Source organism: Stigmatopora argus, chromosome 6, assembly GCF_051989625.1.
Source record: "Stigmatopora argus isolate UIUO_Sarg chromosome 6, RoL_Sarg_1.0, whole genome shotgun sequence".
Classification (NCBI taxonomy): domain Eukaryota; kingdom Metazoa; phylum Chordata; class Actinopteri; order Syngnathiformes; family Syngnathidae; genus Stigmatopora; species Stigmatopora argus.
Window position 1 is genome coordinate 174,638 of NC_135392.1, and position 17,549 is coordinate 192,186.

Consider the following 17,549-nt stretch of genomic DNA (forward strand, 5'->3'; position numbering starts at 1 on the left):
CAATGGGAAACTTTACCTCGAGTTACGAGTAACTTGTCATACGAGCTCAGTCCCGGAACGGATTAAGCTCGTATCTCGAGGTACCACTGTACACTCTTTAGCGTCCCACTTTTCTGTATGATCGATAGTCATTCATTTTCTGAACCACTTATCCTCACACGGGTTGCGAGGGGTGCTGGAGCCTATCCTAGCCGACTTCAGGCACGAGACGGGAGAAACCATGAACGGGTGGGTGGGTGATCAGCCAATCACAACAAGGAGACAAACAACCAATCACTCTCATATCGAGGGGCAATTTAGCATACAGGTTTTTGGAATGTGGGAGGAAACCTGGAAAAAACCCACGCATGCCCGGGATTCGAACACAGGACCAAAAGCCTGTGAGGCCGAAGCACTAACCAGTCACCCAGCAACATAGTGCCCATAAAGTGTGGGAAACACAAAAACAAATGCAGCCAATGGGAGGCCAGCGGGAGATTGTCAAGCAGGACGGGACGCTACCGATACAATTTCAAAATAAAACAACAGATGCAGAAAACGTATCTTGCTAACTGGAATCTTTTCTTTGTATATTGGAACAGTCATCGATAATATCAAAAGGTTTCGTAACCTGAAAAAAATGTGTAAGTAGAGGTACCACTGTAAAAAAAATGGAGGAGGTAGGAACGGCACCCCGGTGGCTCGCCCACGTTGCCCTTAGCAAAAAGCGACCCCGATCCGTTGAATCGAATCAGATAGAAAGATGATTTCAAGTGTAAGTGTGATGACAGCGCGTCGTGCGGCCATGTTTGCTGTGACACGGCGTCACTGAAAAGTGGCTCGGCGGCGGAAACGGGACGGCCAACCCCCCCCCCCCCCCCCGTTTGTTGTCTTTTTGCATTAGGCGGAATAAAAAGACGGCGCCGTTTGTTTGGGACGAGCAGCTGGCCACGCCGGCTGTCGCCGTGACTTTGCGCGGGCCTGGTGGCGAGCGGCGAGCGGCGAGCTCTGTCTAAATTATGCAAATTCCACGGGAGCAAATGGGCGCGTGGGGGATTTTTCCAAATGGATGTTTTTGCTCCGCTGGAAATAAACATCGGTCGGTGTAAGGCGACATTCTTCTCTTCAGGGTGGGTGGGGGATGGCTTTTGGATGAATTATAATGTTGATAGTTGGCTTGAAAGCAGAGCGAATGGGAGGTTATTTGATGCTCTTGGACAAATTGGACCAATTGTGCAAAGCATTTGTCAGCTTCTTCTTGTAATCCAAAAACGTGGCCATTACATGACATGTCCTGAAGCAGGAACAAAACATATTAGCGACAGAAACTAGCCGTCTCAAACAATTGCGGCCCAAAACACAGTACTTTCCAGTCAAATACTTCGTATCTTAGGCGACGTGTGGCCACTAGAGGGCGGAAATCTACGATTTTATTTCATTCTATCATACGCGTACTCAATTTCAATGTTCTCAAATCTGATCTGGGTATTTTTTCATATGTGGATTTATATTGGATTTAAATCCACATATGAAAAAAAACACTTTTTAGCTTTGCTATCAACACAAAAAACATTCTAAGCTATCGCTTTGCTACTTATGTGCCGAGCAATACTTATTGCTAACTCATTTTAGCTAACTACTTGACAATCGTCGCTGGAAAGTGTCATTAGCCTGAGCTGTGCTACAGAACAAGCTAGCAAAGCTCAGGCTAATGACACTTTCCAGCGACGAATGTCAAGTATTTAGCTAAAATTAGTTAGCAATAAGTGTTGCTCGGCACATAAGTAGCAATGCGATAGCTTAGAATGTTTTTTGTGTTGATAGCAAAGCAAAATCCCAAAAGGTAAAACTGCAGCGAAAAGTGAAGGTAGCTTTCAAGCTAACTGTTTGTGTGCCCTTGTTTTGTTTAATGGATCACATTCAGAACAAGCTAGCACAGCTCAGGCTAATGACACTTTCCAGCTACGAATGTCATGTAGTTAGCTAAAATTAGTTAGCAATAAGTGTTGCTCGGCACATAAGTAGCAATGCGATAGCTTAGAATGTTTTTTTTAGCGTTGATAGCAAAGCAAAAAAGTTTATCGGAGAAAACGACATTCTGCTTTTTTCTCCGCTAAATCCTCTCGATAGACATACGAAAAGTGCCCTTGAACATCGCATTGGCGGGCGGGCGGGCGTCGCTTATCTCCCGCCCCCCCGCGGCGAGCCAGTCGTTTATCTGCTTCCAGAACACAAACCGTCTCGACTTTCACCGTCTCGCAAATGTCAAAAACCAAAAGACGCCACACGGCGACAGGTGTGTGGGCGACGACGGCGAACGATACGCGCGCGCCCGGGTGAAAAAAAACCCGCTTATATATCAAAGCGCGGAGGGAATTTTACACAAAATACTGCAAGTTGTCGGAAATTTGTGGCGGGAGAGAGATGTCAGCTCGCGACTTTTGCACTTATTCGCCTGGAGGGTAAAGAATTGTTTTTAAAAAAAGCCGCCGTGAGATTCCCGCACCCGCGTGAAAGCCGTTCTCACGATATCAATCACGGGAGAGGCTGACATTTTCAAACGGGGAAGCGACTGAAACGCATCTCGCCGACTCGACGTGAGAAATGCACTCCGTTACCGCCGATTTCTGGAGACGGGATACGCGACGACGGCGGCGACGACGACGCTGAAGATGATGGAAAAGAGACAAATAGAAGGCAAAAATTGTTGATTCGGAGGATCTGACGACGACAAGATGTGTTCAGGAGAAGAAAAGCACGTTGAAATGTGAAAATAATTTCATACATCAGTCGTCGTAAGCGATGCGAAAGATAGCTTGAGGTTTTTTTGACATCCAATCTTGTTCAGCCTTCTTATTTTGTTGACTGCAGCATTTCAAAGTCAAATGAATCAATAAAATGGACTCTCTGACACATTCAGGGGTCTCCAACTTGACCAACCCAAAAAGGCGAATCAAAACAAATACGGTCAAATATCAGAGTTAAAACTATTTTTACAATGTCAAAAATATTGAGAAAGTCTCAAAAGTGGATTCCGCTGAATATTATGAATGATATGCAAAAATCCTTATGCCATTTTCCATGAAAGCAATGACAGCTTGATAACAATAAATGTGATTTTGATGAATAGTGAGGATTCATTTCCTGACAGCGATAGGATTGTGAGCATCTTAGCACGTCTTTTTTGTCCTATTTCCGCCCCAAAAAGACCACAAAAACAGTGTCAGTCTCGCATCGGCCGGGGTTCATGGAACGCAGTCGCCGCTTAACGGGAGGGCGGTCGGAGCCGTGAGGGCTTTCGAGGGAAGCAATCTCCACGCCGGCGCCCGCCTGCTTTCGGTTAGAGGAGGCGAGGGTCGGCGAGCGGCCGAGATTCATTGAGCGCGCAGGGGAAGTGACAAGGTCTGGCGGGTACGCCCGCCGTGTGGGCGCGAGTCATTTCTCACGGGTGATTGACTCCAGGTGCCCTTTAACCGCCAATGGCCGGTGTCACAGACAAGTGGATGAAGAAGAACAATTGGGGATAGGAGGGGAAAAGTCTGTGTAGCGACACTAGATAAGAAACATTCAGGTTACAAAACATCTTTGTCCCAGAATTGGAAATAATCAGGTTACAAAATCCCTCTGTCCCAGGATACAAAATGCTTCTGTTCCAGGATACAAAATATTCAGGTTACAAAACCCTTGGAAAATAGACTGAACCCATGGATCAAACACAATTTAACAGCTTTGCTAACGGATTGCTATCGGATAGCCAACATTGTAGTTCGGGCAGCAGGCAGCGTCAGACTAGTTACGTGACGATGTCACGCTAGGGCCTAGCCTAACATACGCCAGCGGCTAGCATAACATAGGTACGCTAATGGCTAGCATAACATACGCTAGCTTCTAGCATAACATAGGTACGCTAGCGGCTAGCATAACATACGCCAGCGGATAGCATAACATACGCCAGCGGATAGCATAACATAGGTACGCTAGCTGCTAGCATAACATACGTTAGCAGATAAAATAACATAGGTACGCTAGCAGATAGCATAACATAGGTACGCTAGAGGCTAGCATAACATACGCTAGCCTAGTGTCATCCTAGTGCCTTATCGGACGAAGCGTCCAATGTGTCTAGATATGTACAAGGTATCACAGACTTTTGGTGAGCTGCACAAAAAAGAAGTAGCGGACCCGGTCTGGCCCCCCCGGTCGCCATTTTGACACAGTATGGTACGTCTACTGTGATCATGACGCACACCCACACTATTTGGGAACGCTTTACCGCATTGCCAGGCATGGGTGGCGATTGTCGTGGTATGACAGACAACCCGAGCCAAGCCAGAACATTCAGAAACGGCGTCGACGTTTTCGCTCCACAACGTAGGCTTTTTTTGACAAGGCCGACAGGTGAGACGCCAACACGTGGGACGCGGCCGTCAACCTTGAGAAAAAGCGCCGTCTGAATTCAAAAGGCGTCATCGCCGGAGATACAAGGTTACCTTTCAAAGAAAAGACATAACACGCAATGAAAATCCAAACAAATCCTTCCGCCAGAACTCACCGCCGCCGCCTTCTTCTTTTTCTTTTTTTTCATCTGGCAGGAAATCTCCGCCAAGCCCCGCGGAGGCGTGCGGGCCCGAGGGCGCCGACACCGGGCTAAATCCCCGACCGGGAGGGTGGGGCGGGGGACGCCGGAGACAAAGACTCGCCGACGCCTGGGAGATTCTCCGGAGGCTCCGCCTTTTGAGTCCGGATCTCCGTAGACGCGACCGTTTGGACGATGGGTCGGCGGACGGCGCCACCGCTGAAGAGCCGAGCTCACGTGGGACTTTAGGCGGGGGACATGAGAGGAAGCCGTTCTCGCTCGGAAAGCAATTAACCGGCGACGCCCGCTTCCATTTTCTTGATTAGGATCATGTTTCCCACGGCGCCCGGCGGCGGCCGCCAGCGCCGCGGCGTGCTTCTCCTCCTGCTCCCGCTCCTGCTGGACCGCTCCCCGGAGGCGGCTTCGGCGGCCAAGGCCAAAGGCCCCGGTCACAACCACCTGAACTCCATCCGCATCGACGGGGATATCTCCCTGGGGGGCCTGTTTCCCGTCCACGCCAGGGGCCACGAGGGCAAGCCCTGCGGCGAGCTGAAGAAGGAGAAGGGGATCCACCGGCTGGAGGCCATGCTCTTCGCCCTGGACCGCATCAACAACGACCACAACCTGCTGCCCAACATCACCCTGGGGGCCAGGATCCTGGACACGTGCTCCCGGGACACGCACGCCTTGGAGCAGTCGCTGACCTTCGTGCAGGCCCTGATCGAGAAGGACGGCACCGACGTCAAGTGCCTGGGCGGCGGGGCGCCCATCGTCACCAAACCCGAAAGGGTGGTGGGCGTCATCGGGGCTTCGTCCAGCTCCGTTTCCATCATGGTGGCCAACATACTCAGGCTCTTCAAGGTCAGTTCGGCTTCCGCCGCCGCCGTTTGCCGAAGCGTCGCCATTGTCGGGCAACCAAGGGAGGCCTTTTGCACGGCCGTACCTCAAAGTAGGTTTTCAGCAGAATATGTTTTGCTCACTCGTTTACATTCCATTGAATTAGCACAATTCCTTCCACAAAATGGAATACTAGCCACAATAAATCTGTTAAAAATGATCAAAATATGAGCAGAGAGGCGTTTTACAATACAGCTACTTGCAAAATGAATCAAGTTTTCTCGTAACTTAGATTAGTACAAACCCTTTAAAAGCATAAAAGTATGACCAGTGACAAAACAGCGGTACCTCTACTTGCAAAACGAAGTTTTTTCCTTGCTTAGATTTGAATATTTTACATTGAATTAGCAGATAAAAGTATGACCAGGAATTTTACAATACAGCGGTAAAGTATGTTTTTTTGTAACTTAGGTTTGAGTATTTTCCATTGAATTAGCAGAAATCGCTCCACATACTAGCCACTATAAACACTTTAAAAATGATAAAATGATGACTAGCGAGGCATTTTACAATACAGCGGTACCTCTACTTGCAAAAGTACGTTTTTTCATAGCTTAGATTTGAATATTTTCCATTGAATTAGCACAATTCGTTCCACAATCTTTAATACTAGCACTATATAAACATGATAAAAGTATACCAATTTTGCATGCAAATGTATGTATGCATATTGTCCTTTGTCTCCTTGTGTGCGCCCTGATTGGCTGGCTAACGATTCAGGGTTAGCATCGGAATACGAATGAATGAATGAATGATGAAAAGAGCTTCGATTTTTGTTTCTTTGTTTATGAGTTATTCTTCAAAATTTTGTAGAATGATTTCCCATGTAGCCATCATTTCTTTACGGCCGTATCGTAAAGTAGCGAGAAAGTAGCTCTTTTGTTCGATATTCGAGGCACGGGAAAGGTGAAGCAAATTAAAACAAGCTAGCGCTAGCGAAACGTGGAGGCTAGCACTTTGTTTTGGCCGTGCTTTGCTCCATCTGGAATGGGGTGTTCCCAATTGGTACAATGAAATCTCATCACTGTTCGGAGTCATTTGCGCGGCCTCGTGTCAGAATGATTAGTTTTCCGCCGCCTGGTGTCTTGAATTTGATGGAATCGAGGCTATGGAGGTGCTAAAATGCGCTAGCTATTGTTGCGCTAATTGCTCATGTTCGAGAGAAATAGACTTGAATTTCTACATGATTTCCAAACCACGCTTGGGAGTGAAATTATTCATTTAAATTCAAAGTATTCGGAACATTTGGTGCCCACAACTAAAATATTTGGTCGGGAAGGGACAGAGTGTTCTTTAGCATTTTCTTAAAAATAAAATTGTTATTTCATATAGATTTCTTTATGAATCAGAGATTCAATGCAAAGAAAACAGAATTTGTGCACGTTCTAATCAAATATACATTTAATACGCATCGTACGTCACTTTGCTCGACCAAAAATTAGACAAAAAATAAATTATAAATATTGTTTTCGGGTCACTTTGCCCCACAAAAAAACCCTAAAGTGGACATTTAAAAAAAACAATATTTTCCCTTTTGCTTAGTATGCTGACCAGCAAAAAAAAAAAACATTTTGTTCACCCCAGAATTGCTTGTAAATGTAATAAAGAACTGTTCTTTTATTCTCAACAGCTTGTTATGTGATTAAAAGTCCAATTAATTTCCAGTGTAAACAACAGCGAACAGCTGCAATTTAATTAGCCCTCGAAAAAAAAGGCAAACAAGAGTTAAAAGGTTGTACAATAACCCAAAAGAAATACATATTTTGCGGCGCTTTGCCGGCCTTCTTCTCCTTATTACGACGACTGGATATCTATGGGGCTTGTGTGATTTTCCCGCGCGGGTGACCCATTTGTGTGGAAAAGATATGTTGTGACAACACCGCGGGCCACGAGACGGCCGGACGGACAAACAACTGGAAGAACATGTGACACGTATACGTTGTGTTTACGCTTCTCTGGGACCTTCGGGGATTTCGCTCGCACGCAAATTTCCTTCGGGTTGAAATTCCGCCGCAAAAACAAACAAATGTTACGTACGTGATGTCATCCTTTTTACTTCAAAAATATGTCATTGGTCAGCCCGGTGGAGCCAGTGGTTTAACGCGTTGGCCTCACGGCATGTTCACCCCGGACCTGCGTGGGTTTTCTCCGGGTACTCCAGTTTCCTCCCACATTCCAAAAAAACAGACAGGCTGATTGGACACTAAGTTGCCCCTAGCAACGAGAGTGATTGGGTCATTAGTCTCCTTGTGCCATGTGATTGGCTGGCCACCCGTTCAGCGTGTCCCCCGCAATCAGCTGGGATAGGCTCCAGCACCCCCTGCGCCTCTAGTGAGGATAAAGTGGTTCAGAAAATGAATGAATGAAACATGTATTGCTATTTTTACCTCAATAAGTGATTTGTCAAGAATTAGGCCATTTCATGTAATAAAATCGTATCTTCACAACAAAAAGGGGGCGCTCTTACAAGGAATGTTGTCATTATATAGTGATTGTAAGGAAAATGTAATATTACAAGAAAAATGATGAAATATGTGACCTACCAGTTTAGTGTGTGGTCTGCCTTTCGCCCGAAGATAGGACACGCCAATGCTTTGGACCATTCGGGTTCACATTCCTAAAAAAAATACAAATAAAATATATATGTATATATATATATATAACAGGAAAAACAGCCATTTAAATTTCTTGACAGTTTTCTTAATAAGAGCTAGTCATAATATTAGGGTCGCAGGGGTCCTGCTGGAGCCTATCCCAGCTGATTTCGGGCACCAGGCGGGGGACACCCTGAAGACGAGGAGACAAAGGACCACCAATCATAGCTAGGGGCAATTTAGCGTGCTAAATTAGCCTAGCGTGCATGTTTTTTTTCGGATGTGGGAGAATACCGGAGTCCCCGGAGAAAACCCATATGCAAACTCCACACAGTAAAGAGCGACCTGGAATCGAACCCTCGACCCCAGAGCTGTGAGGCCGACGCGCTAACCACGTGGTGCAAAATGAAATGGAATTAAATGGGAGAAGGTTGATCTCGTTCCCAGGTGACAAGCGGACGCGGAAAGTGACAAACCCTTTTTGACGGGCGGGCGGGGGTGCGCCTAGCCCAAAGAGGACATCCGCGCAGACTGATTCAATTGAGCCAGTAAGGAAGTGACTCTCTTGGGCCAAGTCCATTTCCACCATTTTGCTACAGAGTCACTGCAAGTTTTATGGCTGCTGTAAAAAACTGGGCCATTTTTTTCTTTTTTAATCTTAGTCCCTGATATGGCGATGATTCATTCTTCCAAGGGCTTGTTTTTTTAACCCCTCAGATTTGCCACATGATCCCTGCCAGCCCTCCCAGTTTAAATAGACTGAACGTTTATAACTGTCAATGGCAGCCCATGAGATTACGACATCACTTTATCGAGAGAAATTAGGTAGGATTAGCACTATTATGTTAGATGAAACCAAATAATTAGAATTTTTAAAAAGAAAAAATGTTGAGTGCAATAATGGTCTAAATCCAAACAAATCAAATCCACTAATAGTTTAACAAATATGACGAATAAAATATGATACAGCATTGTGCAGCTGATCTTAAAGAAATCAAAGTGAATTTAAATGGGTTAAAAAAAGTTGAGTGCAAAAATGGTCTAAATCCAAACAAATCAAATCCACTAATAGCTCATGAAATATGAAATTTAACACATTCTACAGCATTGTGCGGCTGAGCTGAAAGAAATCAAACTGAATTTAAAAGAGATAAGTTGAGTGCAATAATGATCTAAATCCATTACAAGCAAATCCAGCAGTAGTTGATGAATTATGGTAATGTTCCTCCAAGATAGCGCACTTCTTCATTTCATAGTCTTTGATCAACCTTCATTGGTGGGATGTTGGCCCACTCTTATTCGGAAGAGGAAGCATTCCAGATGTTAAAAAAGATACTAAACTTTGATTTAGACCAGTCTTATTCTGAAAAAAAAATACGGTGTAACACAAATTAGGAAAAAATGAGTGCCATAATAATTGAGGTCAATCTACCAGTCGTTTATGACATATGCTAATTAGCATTCAGTCCAAGTTCCTCCCGACTTGATTTCATTTCATTAACCTGCCTTACTGGCAAAATTGGCCCAGTGTTGCACTAAGGAAGCGACCCATATTTCAAAAGTGAAACTAAACCTGGAATTAGACCAGACTTGATCTGAAAAGAACTCTATGTACTATATAAGAAGTCAAATGGGGGCGGCCCGGTGGAGCCAGTGCTTAGCGCGTCGGCCTCACAGCTCTGGTGTACTGGGCTCAAATCCAGGTCATGTACATCTGTGTGGACTTTGCATGTTCTCCCCGGGCCTGCGTGGGTTTCCTCCGGGTACTCCGGTTTCCTCCCACATCCCAAAAACAAGCATGCTAGGCTAATTGTAGGCTAACTTGTCCGCGATTGGCTGTTTGTCGACTCTTGGCCCGCGATTGGATGGCCACCAATTCAGGTTGTCGCCTGCCTGGTGCCCCAAATCGGCGGGAATAGGCTCCAGCACCCCCTGCAACCCAAATGGGGACAAAGCGGTTCAGAAAATGAGATGAGAGAGAAGAAAAATGGAGTTGTCCCGTCCACTTTGGAAATGCCAATGTATTTTTGTACCTGCGAAATTGACAAACGTCACTCACTGCTGTGCCGTTCCAAAGGCAGACTTTGGAGCATCTGTTGCGTGTCTTAACACGCTAGCGTGCGTGTGGGCGAGGGCGCCTTTGCACACATATGTTCCCTCCCTCCAGTTTGTTGATTGAATTACTTTTATTTGTTTACACATTTCCATCTAATTGACACCTCCAGATTAACTTGGAAATTGACATAAAGTGCCACCAAAAGCAAACAAACAGTGGCAACAAATGACAGCTTAGCGCAAGGCTATGAAACTCGGGTTGGTTGGCGGGCCGCAATAACATCAACTCCATTTCATGTGAGCTGGACCATATTAGATATAATATTTAGATTTTTATTTTTAGATATAATATTTAGATTTTTATTTTTAGATATAATATTTAGATTTTTTTTTAGATATAATTAGATATTTTTAAAGATATAATATATAGATTTTTTTTAGATATAATATTTAGATATTTTTTAGATATAATATTTAAATTTTTTCTAGATATAATATTTAGATATTTTTTAGATATAATATTTAGAATTTTTTTTTATATAATATTTAGATTTTTTTTAATTGGATTATATGATCTGGATCAAAAGCCCCAAATATTCAGGTTTTTTATAGATATAAAACTGTTTATTTGAAAAAAAATTTGCTTAGTAAGGGAAAACATCTAATAATCATTTGTTTTTCATTTCCAATGGAAACATTTTTTTTTAATGATATTCAATATTAAAGTGGAAAACCGAAAATATTTTTAGATTTTACAAAATGCTTTTTGACCTGAAAACACCAAAAGAAAAAAATTGATAAAAATTGCAATGATTGATTTAAAAAGGGGATATACATCTATAATCTTCATTTGAATTTGCTCCTAGAACAGAAAATTGGCACTCTTGATTTACTTACTCTGGCCACACAAAATGATGCGGTGGGGTGGGGGCAGCTTTTGGTTCAAGTCATCCAGCAGCGACCGACTGAGCTGACTGACAAACTTGAAGCAGCGGGGGTTGTGCTGAAATGAGAAGCACCTGACGCCAATCCACTGATTGCACTTGCAGGACACTAGTATTGCAGAAAGCAGAAACCTCTTTAGAAGTTGAAACCAAAGCACTCACTTTTACCCTTTTTTTAAAAAAAAAAATGCCCAGCCCTGTTAAATAAATGCCTAGTCTAATGGGACACTATGTCTTCTTCCTTCATATATCCAATGCTTCAATTTCTTTGAGGCACTCGCTCGCTCTCTCTTCAATGGTCAAAAGTTTGCACTTTTATGGCCCACGTTTGAAATAGGTAGGTAAAAAAAAGTCTTGTACTGGCTTTGACAGTTTATACCAGGCAGCTTTTGGTTTTGCAAGTCATCCAGCACACACATATCAGGCAAAGTTGCATCAACGGGGGTTGGGCCAACGTGGGTGGCTGGGTATTTGGGGGCAGCTTGGCAGCTTTTCCTGTTCAAACTATCCAGCAGCGACCGAACTGACAAAGTTGAACTAGCGGGGGTTGGGCTGAAACAAGAAGCACCTGACGCCAATCCACTGATTGCACTTGCAGGACACTAGTATTGTGCAAAGTTCTGCTCTTTCGAGGTTGAATCCAAAGCACTCACGTTGGCCCTTTTTTTTTAGATTGCCCAGCCCTGTTAAATAAATGACTACCGTATTTTCACAACTATGAGGTGCACTTAAGTCTTAAATTTTCTCCAAAATAGACAGGGCAGTGCGCCTTATCCATACCTGTCAACCTCTGCCGATAACTGCCCTTATAAATGATTATGATTCCCCTTACAAACCCCAAAAAAACCTTACAAACACCGTACGACTCGTACTTCTACACAAAGCTAACCTTCCGCGCCTTTGGCTGCCATTGACGGCAACCCACGCCCAATCCAAATCGTCACTCACTATTTATACATTTTTCAAATATTTGATCTAATTTACAACCTCCTCCAACACACTTTGCAACCTGGTCTGACAGTTAAGAGAGATCAACGAAAAATACCTTTCACCGTCCCTCAAGAGGTTAAGGTCAAGACCTTTGTCAATAAAGTTTTACGCTGTCAATCAACAACAACAAACAACCAAAGGAGCGCATTTGCAGGCAAAAAAATGTTCAACCAAGGAGCTGAAGCAGCAAAAAGCCAGCCAGCGCTGCTGCTTAATCCCAGATCAGGCGGCGCCACAGCGCGGGAATCACTTTTAAGAAGCACTTAAACCAAGAGATTTCACCCAAACGAGAGCGCAGGGAAACCTTTAATACACTATCGCGGGGTTAAAACCCGGGGCCAGGCCAGGCCCCCCACTCGTGTTTCCCGACAACAGACGGCGGCGACCTTTGGCGCCCGTCCATTGATTACAAAAGGTCGGACGTTGTCGACAACTGTCCGTTTGAATTGGATGGACCAGGCCGAGAAGATCCACCGGCCGGCTTGTTATTGACGGACGGGGGTGACGCGTGGAGCCATTTTGTGTCAATAGAAACATGCTCTTTTCATGCTTAACATTCCGACCTCTCTTCTTGACGCGTGTTTGATTGGCGCTCAAATAGGCGGAAAATGAGGCCCTTTTGCCGCCATTGATTGCAATCAGCTCTCTTTGGGAAGTCAGCGGCCACAAGGACCTTTTCGCAACGATTGCGCCGCCATTTTGCTTTAGAGGCTGCCATTTTACGTTCGATTTTTATTGGAATTCCGCCCGTTGAAGACAGTTCTTTGCAGAAAATCTGTCATGGGTGGGGCTTTTGTCCCAAACAAATCGTTTTTATGGCAAGGCAGGTTGGAAAATGAAAACAAACAGAATTTAAATGGGGGCGAAAAAAGTGGAGTACAATAATGATCGAAATTCAATAATAGCTCAAGAAATATTAAATCTAACATATTATACAGCATTTTCCAGATAATCTAAATCGAGCTGAATTTTTAAATGAGGTTAAAAAAAAAGTGGAGTGCAATAATGATTGAAATCCAAACAAATGAAATCCACTAAGAAATAGCAAATTTAACGTATTATACAGCATTGTGCCGCTGAGCTAAAAGAAATCAAAATGAATTTAAATGGGAGGAAAATGCTGAGTGCAATAATGAGCGAAATCCAAACAAATCAAATCCACTATTAGCTCAAGAAATAGGAGGAAATTTAACATATTATATAGCATTTTCCAGATCAAGCTGAATTTTAAAATGGGGTAAAAAAAAAAGGTCTAAATCCAAACAAATCAAATCCACTCATATAGTTTAAGAAATATGAATAAAATATCATACAGCATTCATTGTGCAGCTGAGTTCAAGAAATCAAACTGAATTTAAATGGGCTAAAATTTGGAGTGCAATAATGATCTAAATCCAAACAAATCAAATCCACTACTATAGTTTAAGAAATATGATGAATAACATTTGATACACCATAGTCCAGATTAGCTAAAAGAAATCAAAATAAATAAATTAAAAAGGTTGAGTGGAATAATGAACTCAATCCATCACAAATCAAATTTAGCTGTAGTTGATGAATTACGGTAACGTGCGTTTATCAACCTTAATTAGTGTGAAAGTAAACTTTGATTTAGACCATTCAGGGATTGAGGCTGGAATAGCATAACGGGCTAATGGTATTTCTCTGCATTGTACTTTTGGAAAATAAGCCAATAATCGGCTTTCCCGGAAAACCACCAAAACGTCTCCAGCTGTCGTCTCTGAACGCCATCTTGTTTTGAAAGGTTAGCCTCGCCCGTCTTCCGCTGTCACTTTCACAGCGGAAGAAAAGAAACAAAACAAACGCTGCTTATGCTCGAAACACACAAAAACGGAGGATCGGACCACCCGGCGACGACAGCTCGTCCCGTTTTGACAAAACGGACAATGTGGCTCGTTCTTGAAATTCGTCCCGTGGTTGGCGGGCGACCATTCCTGAGCGTAAAGCTGCTGCCGACGATGGGGATGGGATGGCAGCCGCTATTTTTCCTGCCCGCGTACAAAGAAGCCGTCTCTCTTTTCTGACGTGTTAATTGAACGGCGCGCCGAGTGCGGCGCGTGGGTGGGAGGTGTCGTCGTCTCTCTCCTTCCCGTTTTTGCCAAGACGTCAACGTGGCGGCCAGCCACGCCGCCGACTTGGCACTTTCAGACAAGCGTGAAGACCAAATCCAGCGGGTGATTGTCCGACGTGTAAATCCAGCGGTTGTGTGGTCAGTGATTAAATACCATTTCGGCGGGTGGATTGGACGTCTATGGCCGTCAGTGGCAGTTAAAGGTCCTGAAAGTCGTTGTTATTCGTTTATTTTTTGGGCTTGGGAATGTAAAAAGCGCGGCCCGGCAGCTTGAGTGGTTAGCGCGTTGGCCTCACAGCTCAGGGGTCCCGCTTTCAAATCCAGGTCAGTCCACCTGTGTGGAGTTTGCATGTTCTCCCCAGGGCTGAGTGGGTTTTCTCCGGGTACTCCGGGTTTCCTCTCCTCCCATATTCCAAAAACATCCATGCTAGGCTGGTTGGACACTAAATTGCCCCTAGCTATGATTGGTTGTCCGTTTTCTGCCCTGCAATTCATGGTGTTCTTTGCCTGGTGACCGAAGTCAGCTGGGATAGGCTCCAGCACCCCTCGCGACCCAAGTGAGGATAAAGCGGTTCAGAAAATGAATGAATGAATGAATATATCAAGCACTTACTTGTGAAAATAAAAGATGAGAATGTGCAAAGATCGATCAATAAATTAGCAATAACCTCAACGGCTATTTCTCATTCATTTTCGGAACCGCTTATCCTTACAAAGGTCATGGGGGTGCCGGAGCCTACCCCGGCTAACTACGGGCGCTAAGCAGGGGACACCCCCAATGGGTGGTCTGACCAGTCGCAGGGAACAAGTCGACAAACAACCGATCATTCGTAGCTAGGGGCAATTTAGCCTTCCATTAGCCTAGCCTGCATGTTTTGGGGATGTGGGAGGAAACTGAAGTACCCGGAGAAAACCCACGCAAGCCCGGGGAGAAAATGGAAACTCCACACAATGAAGACCAACCTGGGATCGAACCTTCGACCCCAGAAATACGAGTCGGACACACAAATTTAGCCTACAATTAGCCTTGCATGCATGTTTGGGGGATGTGTGAGGAAACTGGAGAACCCAGAGAAAACCCACACAAGCCCTGGTAGAACATGCAAGCTTCACACAATGAAGACCAACCTGGGATGGAACCTTCAACCTCAGAACTGTGAGGCCGACACGCTAACGACTAAATAACAATGAGCAAATTATTCCCACAAAGTTAGCGTTAGCAACAGGTCATCAGTAAAATATATGCTTGGGTGAAAACTGGACAAAATGGCGTCCATTTTCCACCTTGTAAGTTGTCGATTGACAGTTAGCACGGAGCCTCGATTACAGCTAATTAGCAATGTTTTGGCTCATCCGAATTTGGCGGCCTCATTAACTATGCGTTTCTGTGGCCCAATCAAATGACTTAATAATGCTGACTTGGATTTTTCCCAAAGAGGATCAAAGCACCCCCAAAACAAAACGTAATAAACACAAGCATAGCTTCACGTTTCAATTCGTCTCTTTCTGAGCAACATTTACGAAAAAACAGCAAAGTTAATTAGCGCTCCTACTTTCAAATTCAAAGTAATTACAAGCCACATTTTAATGAGCTTAGACTGACTTTGAAACTTTGTTTTTTTTTTCCCCGCAATACTTTTGACAATCCAAAATAAGCGAACAAGGAATAAGTAAAAATAGCTTCCTGGCGAAGGAGCGGCGGCTTTTGGCGCCCTTCTCGCGCCAATTAGCGTTCAAAAGATGTCACGTTTGACGTTGCGCCCTTCAACGGAAAAGTCCGCCTTCGTGTTTGGCTGCGGCTGATGAGTCGGTTGCCCTTTAACGATTGGCTGAAGGTCCTTTGAGTTCACGGAAAACGCTTCTTGTTGCCTCGTGGTTACGGAGAAAAAACAAAACTGGCCTAAAATGAGCCCAAATTACTGATGTTACAATTTCAATCATGACCATCTGTCGGACTATTCATTCATTCATTCATTCATTTACCAAACCAGTTACCTTCATAAGGGTCACGGGGGGTGCTGGAGCCTATCCCAGCCGACTTCGGGGGACGCCCTGAATCGGTGGCCGGCCAATCGCAGGCCACAAGGAGACAAACAACCAACCTAGCATGCATGTTTTGGGGATGTGGGAGGAAACTGGCGCACCCAGAGAAAAAGCCAGGCAAGCCTGGGGAGAACATGCAAACTCCGTACAGTGAGGACCAACCTGGGATCGAACCCTCGACCCCAGAAATGCGAGGCAACCCCCAAATTTAGCATACTATTAGCCTAGTATGCATGTTTTTGGGATGTGGGAGGAAACTGGAGCACCCAGAGAAAAGCCAGGCAAGCCTGGGGAGAACATGCAAACTCCATAGAGTGAGGACCAACCTGGGATCGAACCCTCGAACCCAGAAAAGCGAGGTCGACGTGCTAACCACTAGGTCACCTGACCACCGATGGAAAAATCAAAACAAAAAAAAAGTACTATTGATTTAGAGTGAACATTCATTCATTCATCCTCCAAACTGCTTATCCTCACAAGGGTCGCGGGGGGTGCCGGAGCCTATCCCAGCAAACTATAGGAGGGGGTCACCCTGAATGTTCGGCCAGCCAATAGCAGGGCACAATTAGACAAACAACCGATCACTTGTAGCTCGGGGCAATTTAGCATACAATTAGCCTAGCATGCATGTTCTTGGGATGTGTTAACCCTAACCCTAACACTGGAGAAAACCCACACAAACATGCTAACTCCACACATCACGGACCCGCCGGGGATCGAGTCGAGGACCCCAGAACGGCGAGGCCGACGCGCTAACCACTTGCTACATGATCAGTGTGAGTAAAGTCAAAAGTATACATTTGAATAGGTTACAATTGATTTAGCTGCATTCGCGTTAGCCCACGAGCTAAGACGCTAGCTCATACAACTTGAAAAGTCAAATATTTGAGGACAAAATGAAAGCGCGGCTCGTTCGTTATCGCCTCCTCGCAGATCCGTCCACCAATAAGTCACTTCTGGTCGCCACGGCGTGCAGGGGCGAGGGTATTTGCCCGCGGAAAAGCCCATCTGAGACGATGCGGATGGATGCTATCGGTGGCGCGCAGCGTCCAATCAAAGAACTCGTGCCGACGGGCACACTTTGGCGGTCGCTTGGCGTGTGAAACCAAGACGTAAAAAATTCAGTGGTGGAGCATATCATTGGACATTATGCAAATGGCGCTGATTTGGGTTAATGGAGTTTAGCCCGCGCGGCCAACGTATAGCGAGCGCCGTTTGCCAGTATTTTAATGGAAAACAAGGCGCTTACATATAGTGCGTCCGACGCCGCGCCGGAGTTTGGAATGAACACGCGGGCATGTAATTGCGAGCTATTAGTCCAAGCAGACTTTTATTCCCGTGATTTGGATGAGAGGCGCCGCATTTTAGGACGCCTTTAA

The 17,549-nt window shown here is 44.9% G+C and overlaps 2 protein-coding genes and 1 long non-coding RNA gene across 5 annotated transcripts in view; 2 read left to right on the plus strand and 1 right to left on the minus strand.

The window, feature by feature from the left end:
- The window catches only part of rps10 (ribosomal protein S10), a 55,298-nt gene that overhangs the window by 32,937 nt on the left and 4,812 nt on the right, over positions 1-17,549 (plus strand). Inside the window, exon 7 of one of the 2 annotated variants that reach the window (XM_077603022.1) lies at positions 17,062-17,072. The exons of the other annotated variant lie outside the window; for it this stretch is intronic. The gene's annotated coding sequence lies outside the window, so the exon portion shown is untranslated. Of the gene's footprint in view, positions 1-17,061; positions 17,073-17,549 lie in introns of those variants that run through there. 2 annotated transcript variants of the gene reach the window in all.
- LOC144075702 (uncharacterized) overlaps positions 1-17,549 on the minus strand; it is a 50,317-nt gene that overhangs the window by 19,661 nt on the left and 13,107 nt on the right. For both annotated transcript variants that reach the window (XR_013300607.1, XR_013300606.1), the window contains exon 2: positions 7,996-8,069. This is a non-coding gene — a long non-coding RNA (uncharacterized LOC144075702). The remainder of the gene's footprint in view (positions 1-7,995; positions 8,070-17,549) is intronic.
- The window catches only part of grm4 (glutamate receptor, metabotropic 4), a 120,980-nt gene that overhangs the window by 17,200 nt on the left and 86,231 nt on the right, over positions 1-17,549 (plus strand). Inside the window, exon 2 of the mRNA XM_077603015.1 lies at positions 4,572-5,416. Coding sequence (XP_077459141.1) covers positions 4,886-5,416 — 531 coding nt within the window. The 5' untranslated portion in view covers positions 4,572-4,885. The remainder of the gene's footprint in view (positions 1-4,571; positions 5,417-17,549) is intronic.